The 11,440-nt window shown below is 35.8% G+C and overlaps 2 protein-coding genes across 2 annotated transcripts; one reads left to right on the top strand and one right to left on the bottom strand.

The window, feature by feature from the left end:
* The first annotated feature begins 973 nt into the window (after nucleotides 1-973).
* On the top strand, nucleotides 974-3,497 carry LOC149022365 (uncharacterized). Its single transcript, XM_089147268.1, has 4 exons — nucleotides 974-1,198; nucleotides 1,819-1,957; nucleotides 2,350-2,483; nucleotides 2,580-3,497. Exons 1-4 carry the CDS (start codon nucleotides 1,056-1,058, stop codon nucleotides 3,226-3,228), a joined length of 1,065 nt encoding a protein of 354 aa, XP_089003394.1. The 5' UTR covers nucleotides 974-1,055; the 3' UTR covers nucleotides 3,229-3,497.
* A 610-nt stretch (nucleotides 3,498-4,107) lies between these two features.
* On the bottom strand, nucleotides 4,108-8,369 carry LOC149022364 (CBL-interacting protein kinase 18-like). Its single transcript, XM_089150494.1, has 2 exons — nucleotides 8,005-8,369; nucleotides 4,108-6,492 (listed from the first exon to the last, which is right to left on the bottom strand). Exon 2 carries the CDS (start codon nucleotides 6,174-6,176, stop codon nucleotides 4,869-4,871), a length of 1,308 nt encoding a protein of 435 aa, XP_089006620.1. The 5' UTR covers nucleotides 6,177-6,492; nucleotides 8,005-8,369; the 3' UTR covers nucleotides 4,108-4,868.
* Nucleotides 8,370-11,440: the final 3,071 nt, after the last annotated feature.

Below are 11,440 nucleotides of genomic sequence, written 5' to 3'. Positions count from 1 at the left end.
GGTCAGTGCTTTAAGACCTCATTTTGGGGTGTTGGTCTAAAATCAAAGTTCAATCTTCCATCAAGATTTTATATAAATAAAAAAAAACAATAGGGTAAATATCACTTACCTCCCGTTTTACCTAGCAAATATATCAAACACCTTCCTTGATAACTTTCTTGGTTAAATTTAACTTTTACAGTTAAATATTTTTCTAAAACCCCAAAATACTCTTGGCTAAAAATATTATTTTATTTTAAACCCTAAATTACTGTAATCACCCTAACAGTAGTTAAACTACTAAATTTCCCTCAATTAAAATAATTATTAAAAACCAAAACACCATAGTGAAAATCTAAATTATCTTTAATTTTTAAAAGCCCAACATACCCTTTAAAAAAAATTATCAAACAATCAAAAAAAATACGTACTACTATCAAGTAAAATTAAAAATGCAATTAAAAAAAACGTATGTTGATAAAATTAAACACGTATTGCTATTTTGGGTTTCTTTTAATTGTTTGATAATTTTTTATTAAAAAAAAGGTATGTTGGGGTTTTAATAATTAAAAATAATTTAGGTTTTAACTATGGTGTGTTGGTTTGTAACAATTATTTTAGTTGAGGGTAATTTAGAATTTTAACTGTTATGGTGATTACAATAATTTAGGGTTTAAAATAAAAAAAAAAATTTTAGCCAAGTGTAGTTTGGGGTTTTAAAAAAATATTTAACTGTAAACATTAAATTTAACCGAGAAAGTTAACAAATGGGAGGTAAACATTAAATTTATCCGAGAAAGTTAACAAATGGGAGGTGTTTGATATATTTGCTAGATAAGAGGGGAGGTAAGTATCATCCAACTAAGAGGGGGTGTAAAATATGCTATTTGTCCAACTAAGAGGGAGGTAAGTGATATTTACCTAAAATTATAATAATAAATAAGATTTTATAATTTCTTTTGGGTAAAAATCAGAGATGTAAATCTGTAATAACGGTTCTTTTTCTGGGGGCTTGTGGCGTGGGGTTGAGCAAGCGAGATACTAACGGTCGAATTATCAGAGTCACGACGGGAAAAATGAGAAGAAGAGAAGATCGACCAGAAGAAACAGCAGAAGAAGACGATGCATGCGATGAGACCGGCAAAAGAAGGAAAAAAATTTTCGCTTGCTACCTTCTCAGCTCTTTGTGCCCCAGATTCAAAGGCCAGACCTACATTGGGTTCGTACTCCGTTTTCTTTTGTTTTCTGTTCTTCTTCAATCCGATCTGATTCACGCTCTTCCGGATTTTATGGTTCTTTTGTTTTAACTGCGATTACTCAATCTCGCTTTAGGTGATTTGAGATGTAATCACTTGAAATTCTTCTTTGATTTCGATTTGTATCACTCAAGTTTGATTTAGACCTCCCCTAATTGTTCAGAGTTCAAATTTTATTCAATTATACGTAATTGGTGCTATCAACTGCTCAAAATATCCGCAAAAGAACTTTTTTCTAACGAAACCCTAAATTTTCAATTACTAAATCTCATATTTGAGCTCAATCATTCCCTTGCCTGAAATTATTTTCAGAACCCTAAGTTAAGATTTAATTCTCTTACCAGAAAGGCAGTATGTTTAAGACTCTTCCTTCATCAATTGATGCATTTTCTTCATGCTTGTTACTTATGAAGGTACATGATGCCAAACAAATCCAGCTTATCTAATCTGAGGCTTTCTTTAAGAAACATGTGCTTTTATTATCTAGTTGATAGTTGATGTTTGTTTCCATTGAGAACTTCCATTAAGTGGTGATTCTCCCTCTCTCTCTCTGAACTAACAAGAAATATTTACACAATTATAGGTTTACAGTAAACCCTCGTCGTCGGATTCGGCAGCACAATGGTGAAGTGACCAGTGGTGCTTGGAGGACCAAGAGAAAACGCCCTTGGGAAATGGTATTATGCATACATGGTTTCCCAACTAACGTTTCTGCACTCCAGGTGTTTGTCCTAAACAACCTTCAATGTCTTTTGTGATGGATTTTTTTTCTGTTGAAAGTTATTCAATGTGGCCCTAAAGCTTCCTAATTGCAATATTCATGAGGAAAATATTACCTTGTTATTTTCAAATGAAGGGATTTCCATTTTGCTTATCCTAACCCTCTGCTGGATGGAGTTATACTTCCTAGTGGGCCATGTTTGAGTTCCTGCATGGATAATCGTGATGATAAATGCAATTTTTCTTTTGGAGTTTTGACTTTCTGTTGTAAGGGCTGCAAAAAATTGGAGGTTACATTTTGCCAAGCCTCCTAATCATGCCCCTTGGTAGTAATTTGGAAGACTTCAGCTTCTCTGATTGATAATACTTGAGTTCTTATTGGCTGAAATTGCAGTTTGAGTGGGCCTGGCAGCATCCAAAGAAGTCACTAGCTGTTAGAAAGGCAGCTGCAGAATTCAAATCCCTTTCTGGTGTTGCCAATAAGATCAAGCTTGTCTTTGCAATGCTTAATCTTCCTGAATGGGAAAGGTAAAATATCTCCTACATCCTCTCCCCAGGCCTACTCTTTGTCTCTAGATTACTTTCTGTTCTTACCCTTTTCTTTTTTTTTAACTTTTCCTTCAGCTTGAAGCTTACAGTAAATTTTTTCTCAACAAAGTACCAGAAACACTCTGGTGGATGCCCAAGCTTGCCAGTGCATATGAAAGTCCAAGTTTGTTCAATGGATGAACTTACCTGCTACATTGGAGGTGGAGAGATTTTAGAAGATAATGAAGATGGCCAAGAGGGTGATTCTGATGGTGGACCAGTAACAGAGGTGGGTATACAAGATGACAGTTCTTCTGAATTTCAGCATAGCACTGAAAAGACTGCTGCTCATGTACCAGCCACAAGAACGGAAGATGACAATAGTTTTGGGATGCCTGAGGGCCCCCTCACTCCGATAAGAGATAATTGCATTCCTGACTATGGTGGTATTACCAGCTCCTTAGGCATTGATGAGAGATGCATAGACAGAGATCTCTTTGACACAAATTCTCCGAAGGGTGATAATAAGTTCTTTCAGCAAGGCGAACTGCAGAAAATGGAAGTTACCAATAATGATCGACCACCATCAACAGATGGTCTTGTTTTCTCCCCTGAAGTTGAAATAATAAATTTGTCAACACCCACTCCTGAACGGATTGTTCATTCATATCGTAGGAAGAGAAAATCTTCAGTTCTTCCCAGGATTATTGACTTAACAGAGTCACCAAACTTTATCCAATTATGAAACGTTGGAGATGTAACCTATAATCAACAAGATGGAAAGCGGTTTCTGGCTCAGAAAAAAGCATTTGTTCCATCAATGTATCGCACATTGTATTATTCAACAACGAAAGTGTATTACTTTCCTTTATGCTGTTTGATCTGAACTCTTGTGGTTGGTTACTGAAGTCTAAATTCTCAACCCACATGATCAGGAACTCATTGTTGAATAAACTGTTGGGATGGTTAGAATCAATGGGTTCCTTCATTTGCAACCTTCTTTGTAATCTTACTTTTTCGCCTCTTGTATGATAATGTGGCATTACCATACGTGCTCGCATTTTAGATGAGGAGCTGCCATTGCTGCACCTACTGTCACTGTGGCACCAGCTGAGTTGCCGCTGATCAGACTGCATTGCCAGTGCGACAAGGCTGGTACTGACCGACATTGACTGCTGCCCTTTGTGTGTGAGAGTGTGGTGTCATAACCAACCCACCCATGACAGCCAAGTCCCATTCGCTCCCCAGTTCCCTTCGAGGGCATCCCCCTTTTCATGTAAGATTACAACTCTTCAGGGTAAGAATTGCTTTCTTCAATGGTTCAACCCAGAGCAACAGCATCTGAGATGACCTTCTAACTCACATGGAATGGCCAAGGCACTAAGTGGCAATTGTTCTTAGGGCAAATTACATATAGACCCCTTGTTTTTGTAATCAATTACATCTATTATTTCTGGGGAAAAAAAAATCAATTAGAGATGTCCCCTTACCGTTTCAACAGAGCTGCCTATTTATAGTTTTCAATTATTAATAGTAAGGGGCATTGTGTAATTAATTTTTTTAGGAGTAATAGATGTAATTGACTACAAACACAGGGGGTCTATATGTAATTTTCCCTTGTTCTTATCAGTACCAAGAGACTATTGAGACAATAACGAATCTGTGGTATAGTTATTCCAACATAAAGCAGTCAACATTTCGGAAGTAACAGACAATTGGCCAACTGATGCATCTCTTGACAGTTACCATCTATACAATGGAGTGAAGATTAGAGTCCAGGTTTGCCATTTCAGCCTCCAAGTGTTGCAACCAACCCCCATTGACAATGTCAGAAAACTTCGAACTTTCTATACAAGTAACAACAATTCACCCTCATCCCAACTTAATGAGGTTGGCTACCTGGATCTAACCAAAATAAAGCAGGCGAACTTAGGCTAAACACGAAAGGGGGAATGAAGAGATTGCAAAAGAAGGATGCGAAATACAAAATGAAAGATTAATGTAAGAAGAAAGAGATGCAACCCAGCAAGTAGGGAGAAATCAACCTGAAGGAAGAAAAGCACAACAGAATGTGGTGAAATGTAGTATCATGATAGTGAAGGTCTATAAAAACAAAAAAAAAACAAGACATACAATTTTACATTTTGCTCTTTTCAAACAGACACCAGCTAGCAGTTTGTGAAAAGGTACAAATACAAAGAGAAGATATTTGCTGAACTATAAAACCAAGGAGGAAAGAGTGGCATACAAGCACATTCAAGGAAATGCCACTGCAACAAATTGCTGCTCCTTAACACCCCAGGCCAAGCCGAAAGAATATCCTTGGGAATACAAGGTTAAAGGAAGGTCACACATACAAGATGGTAGCTGCTCTTGCTATTGCTGCTATGAATCAAGTTGCCAAGTCAAGGCAATGTCATTAAGAACTGGTTTTATATCCTGTCTTAGTATCTGCTGATACTCTGGCGTATCTCCACTAGACTTCTTTACTTCCACCATATGGAAGGTCGGAGTAACCTCAAAAATCTCTGCGTCAATTGAAATAACACCTTTCCTTCCTTCCTTTGAACCCTCCAATTCCAACAAACCCCGACTTTTCTTTTTCACCTTCAATTTCAATAACCGAGCAACTTCCTCCAGCTTAGAGATGATAGCTGAGACAGGCTCCTTGGATGTAAATCGTGCCTCCCTCTTACGAACGTTTTCATCAAACAAACCAGATAGGTTAAATCCTGCTGAAATAGAAATAATATCAAAAGCATTCAAATTATTAGGTCTGGTCAACTCTTGATCTGGGTCAGCAGCAACAATGCCATTCTCGGAAAGGCTACCATCCGAAGGAGGATGGTCATTACTTTCTCTTTCAGTTGTTGACATGGATACCAAACCCTTTCTGAGCCAAGAGTTATCTTTAATCTTTGTGATGGATATCCTTGTACTTGGGTTCGGATCCAAAATCTTGGACAGCAGCCTGCGTACTTCCACAGGGAACCAACCAGGGCATTTAAACTCTGCCTTTCCAATCTTCCTATACATCTCCATCAAATTAGAATCATGGAAAGGAAGAAAACCAGCCAGCAGAACATATAAGATGACCCCGCAAGACCAAATGTCAGCTTTAGCACCATCATATCCTTTTCTGTTGATTACTTCAGGAGCAACATAGGCAGGTGTCCCACAAGTAGTGTGGAGCAATCCATCTTGACGTTTGGATTCAGCAAGGGCACTCAACCCAAAATCTGAAACCTTCAAATTTCCATTTTCATCTAGAAGTAGGTTTTCAGGTTTCAAATCCCTGTGGTAAACACCTCTGCTGTGGCAAAAATCCACGGCACTAATCAGCTGTTGAAAATACTTCCTTGCGACATCTTCCTTAAGTTTCCCCTTGGCGACCTTGTCGAAGAGCTCACCTCCTTTAACGTGTTCCATGACAAAGTAAATCTTGGATTTGGTAGCCATAACCTCATAAAGCTGCACAATGTTTGGGTGTTTAACGAGTCTCATTACAGATATCTCTCGCTTGATCTGTTCATTCAGCCCAACCTTCAAGATTCTTTCCTTATCTATTACCTTAATTGCCACACTCTGGCCAGTCTTAAGGCTTCTAGCATAGTAGACCTTAGCAAAGGTACCTTGCCCTAATAGTCTCCCTAATTCATACCTTTTCATCAACACATTCCCTTTGTTTTCCATTCCAAGTTACAAACCCTAAAATATAATAAGTTAACCCCTCCTACCTATACAGATAAATTAAGAGTTGTGAGAATAAAAAGAAGCTCAACCGTCTTCACAATGATCATGCTGTAACACAACAGGCGTAAGTGTGGGCCTGCAGCACATTTGATTGCAGACCTGGGGAGGCAAGCAAGTTCTGTTCCGAATGAGGATGAACAAGGGTTGCTCAAGTATGGTGTTGAATTCTTTGTCTTCAGAGACAGAATTCTTGACGCCCAAGCACATCTTTCAGCATTCCAAGCTATATTTATATGAAATATTCAACCAGAGGATGCTGTGAAGGAAAAGAAACCAGGTTAAAGTCGTATCTTCTGATTAGTAAATAGTCAAGGTTTAACTCAAGATAACTATAGGCCTGAAGTATTCGAAGTCAATCAACATGCTAACAAATTTAAATTAGTTAGAACAAATGTTTTTGAAACAGCTGATGGGTGAAGAAAATTTTTAAAAGGAACAAAAAGCCAACAACAAGATTACAATCTCCTTCCTTGATCAAGCATCTTTTCCTTGACAATCTACATTTCGGATTTGAATGCATAAAATTACAGAATAAGCTAGAACTATACCAATATTTGATTGTACATATCTGAGACCACTGACAGAGTTGCAAAAGAAAAAAATGACACAAAGAGGCTCCCACACATTCTAACGGATCATAAGGAAAAGATGCATTATTCTCCCCAAATTTGGCAAAAACAAATGGAATCATTAGGCATATCTCATTCATATCTTATAATAACTTTATTCACCTCAAATAATTGATAATCCTATTAATTTCTAGAATATGGAGATGATAGATTATGTCAGTTTTCAATCAACATGGCAGCCATTAGAACCATTAGACATATCTAATGCAGACACAGGGTTAAATTAGAATACAAAAACATTCAGAAAGGTTATGTTCTTAAAGTAATCACTGTAAACAGTTTTAACTGGTTTTCAAATGGTCAGTTTCCTGTAAGTTGCTGTGAAGATTACAATCTTATGTACTGATCTGTGAATGCCATATAATCAAAGTTATTCACTTTATCAGATAGTTTAAGACATAGCACAAGTAACCCTGCATCTTACAAATTAAAAATAACGTATCTTTTAGATCTAAGATCATCCTTTAGACTCTTTTTTTTTATTTTTTTAATTTTTATTTTTGGTTGAAATCATCATTTAGACCTCTCTTTGAGCAAGAAACAGAAATTTTATTCATAAAAAACCAGAGAAGGAAAAACTCCTCAGAAAACTGGGGTTGTAAGATGTCTTTAACAATCAAGGATTTAGCCCCATCTAGGGAGGAAGAAAAGCCTCTGCATGCCATGATGACAGCTTGGCAATCACTATGGATGACAGATGAAGTTATTCCTAGAAAAACTCCAAGAAGAATCCCATCTCTCTGACAGCCTCATCCTTAGCAGTAGCAGCAGCAGGAGGAGGAAAAAACGAACCCAGATTTGCAACTGGCAGCAACAAAGGACCCTTTTGCAGAAATTAAGATAACCCACGGCTATCATTTAGACCTTAGTCATGAGATCATATAGATTAAGAGAAACATCGCCTCAGAAGCATTCTCAGACGCAAATCTAATATTCAAAAAAATGCAGGATTTCATTCAAGACACAATACATGCAATCAATTATATAACGATTTCGAACGTTAATGGATCAGGAATCGAATTAAACTCACAGAACAAACCAAAAAAAAAAGAAAAAAAGAAAAGAAAAGAAAGATTGTCAAAACTATCAAAAGAATACTAAATTCTATAAGGTTCTAGAACAGAAATTATGAACTTTACCTTTGTATTCGCTAAGATAAAGAAGAAGACGAAGATTGGTCTATGAAATTCGAACAGATGAGCAAACTTTGAAGGAATCACCTGCTGGGGAGAGACAAGACGCGTTGTAAAACAAGCCTACGGAGATGGAATTAAGAGAGAATACACTAAATAAACCCACAGCACAAAACAGCTACCAATTTGGATACGAGAAATGATTCTTTTCTCACCAGAAATCCCAGTTTTGGTTCAGATTTTTGAATTGTTCAAAACAGGGAGAAACACAAAAGCTTATCGAATTGGATACCACTTGTCTCCGTAATCAACTGATACAGTTTTAAAAACTTGTGAAGTTGAATTCGATCCGCTCTGTACAAACTTTGTTGGTCCAGAAAAGAGGACAACGGAATTTATCTAACTACGTCATTTTTTATTTTATTATTTATTTTCTTGGAAGTGGGGACGGCAAATAGATTACGTCAACTGATTATATGTGATTTTCCCGGAGGTGGGGACATAGTGCATATGGGACCATGGGAGGGCACAACCTTTGAGGCACAGGAATAGGAATTTTTTTTCCTACAATTTTTCTCATGTGAGAAGAGATTTTTTATTTTATTTAAAGCAGGAGATTTTTTTTTTCTTCCGTTAAACTGAGGTTCTCCGTGGTCAGATTGACTTGGATTTTATCATTCACGTCTAAAGATTCAAATTAAATTAAAAACAAAAATTTTATTCTCTAAATTTTATCTCAATTTTTGAATGTGATTTATGGACATGTGTCATTTATCTAGAGATAAATGAATAGTCTATTTCTGACATAAATTTTCATTCAGTTAGTGTTACTTTTTTGTCCACGAAGATGTATGTACTCCATTGATTTTTTTTATCACACAATAATTGTAAAATCTATATCTGAATACTAACAAAATAAATTAGAGATAAAAATTCGAATGAGTTCCACGTGAACTACACCTCTATTGTGTGATAAAAAAACATAAGGAGAGTATGTACTTTTTTTCTGATGAAAAGGTGATTAAACTTGACTAACTTATGCACACCTTATTATATTCTTAAGAAAGTAATTTTAACATGTATAATTTAATATAAAAAAAGGCAAGAAATATTCAATAGCATCATCTGTTGTCTCTCCACCATATATGAGTGAGAGTCTATTTAATGAACTGACATTAAGTCTGACTTGTGAGACTCCTCATGGTTTTATATTAAAAAAATAATAAAAAACAAAAAACATATTAAGCTTAAATAGTCATAGCCTCACGGTTGGGTGGTGGTAAAGTATGCCCTACTTTACCAAAAAAAAAAAAAAAAAAAGTATGCCCTACTTCCATACGGTGCGGATTACGACATATATGTACATATGGCCTCAACTAAATTAGCCTTGATCCTTGAAAAATATTTATCAAAAAGAAAAGCTGTAGAAAGAATATAAAAATGACATAAAATGAAAAATAAAAACATCATTGTCTCATTTAAATTATAAAAAAAAATAATAAAAAGTTTGAGTAGATGACCTACAAACCACCAACATGGGAGTGGAGACTATTACATATACTCTTAAGGATGATCAAATCCTAATTTCTCCACTACATCGGATTGGAGGCTATTACATATTTACATGTATAATTAGGAATGATCAAACCTTGACCTCTCCACGGGTAGTTAATGATCATCACCCAATTGAGCTGACCTGTGAGCGAGTTTTGGGTTTTACTATGCATGTCTATACCATGCAATCAATACGTTATTGGTATGGTATCAATATGCTAATTAGTGTGTATTCAGAGGCAAAGATCCCTTGGGACTAAGAGGCCTCCCAATTTTTTGAAAATTTCTATTTTTCCCTCAAACCCACTTTTTACCCCCACTTTTTATGTATGAAATACCAACACTTGTCCCCACTCTAATTTGAAAAAAAAATTAATAGTAAAGATAATGGGTAAAAAGGTCATTGTGTTTTGTGGCTTTCCACTTGCTCTTATTTTAGTTAAAAATTATTATAAATACTAAATTAGTATTTATAGTCTTTCTTTTAAAATATTAATCGTAAAAATTTTGTAATCTATATTTTGGATCTTTTAATGTTAAATCCTAACGCTGCCACTGTATGTATTACCGAAAAAAGGATTACACTAATTAATGTGCAAAATTGATACGAAGCTAGAACTATGACATTTGCGAGTTTTTTTTTTTTTTTTTTGGTTCACCTTTATTATGTTGTAAAAAATTGTTAGGTAAGCACATTATTATTCGCGATTCGGACTAAACATTTACCACAAAATTTTCTGTTTTCCAAATGCATTGTTTTCCACTGCATTGTTGGTTTTACTAAATACCCTTTTCACATGTTTCACGTAATATTGGAATGTTGAGACATGGCAACATAGGGAGTGGAGTTATTCTGGGTTGGTTTTCGTTTCTTCTGCAGGTATTTAAAAGCGCCAACCCCCACTGTTACTTTATGTATTAGACATGTCTCTACCTACTGCGATCAATACTGAAACTCACGTGAGAATATAAGTAAAACTAATTTCAGTAAAGACAAGTGTAAAATGATAAGTAAACGTAAACAGTCATTCCTCCGACTTAGGTGCAAGTTTGGCCCTGGAGGCCCTGACCTGCCCTAAGCCCCGCCCGAGTCCGAATAGGGCTTGGGCTAAAGATTTTGGCCCTAAAGGTAAGTTAGGGCCAAAATATTCTGGCCTTAACCTGGGATTACTCGACCAGCCCAACCCATTCTGGCCCATCCCTAATTTTGGCTCTGATCTTGGCCCTGATTCTGGCCCTGATTTTGGCCATGATTCTGGCCCTAATTTTGACTCTGATCTTGATCTTGATTTTGGCCCTGATCTTAGCCCTGATTCTAGTCCTGATTCTAACCCTGATCTTGGCCCTGATCTTGGCCCTAATCTTAGCCTTGATCTAAGCCCAAGATTTTGGCTTTGATTTTGGCCCTAATTTGAATCTGAACCCTCCATCCATATGGAAAGGAATTAATTATAATCCACATGGGTGAATACTTAGCACGTGCCAAATTTTAAAAACATAATTTTGTAAAAAAATAATAAAAATAAATTATATCCTCATTACCAATGTAGTAAGCATCCATCTGATTTGGTCCAATCCTAACCCTAATTTTGTTCTAGTCTTAATGTTAATTTGACCCTGATCATATGCTAGATTTCTACCCTAATCTTCATATTAACATTGATATAACTATAAATCTCGACTTTGACCTTCAGTCATTTTGATCATATTAGACTATGAGTTCATTTTTTATATTATTTTAAAATAATTTTTATTTTTTGGACTAAATCATTTTTAGTTCCCAAAAATCATTGATTTTTTTTTACTAAGGCCAAATAATATATTATAAATAATGAAAGCTAGTATATAAATAATTAATATCTAACAAATCTACACCCCAACTTCTCAT

Source organism: Hakea prostrata, chromosome 3 (assembly GCF_041222555.1).
Source record: "Hakea prostrata isolate BN-2017 chromosome 3, UWA_Hpros_2, whole genome shotgun sequence".
Classification (NCBI taxonomy): Eukaryota; Viridiplantae; Streptophyta; class Magnoliopsida; order Proteales; family Proteaceae; genus Hakea; species Hakea prostrata.
The sequence above is the reverse complement of the archived record's forward strand: the minus strand, read 5'-3'. Positions and strand labels throughout refer to the sequence as shown.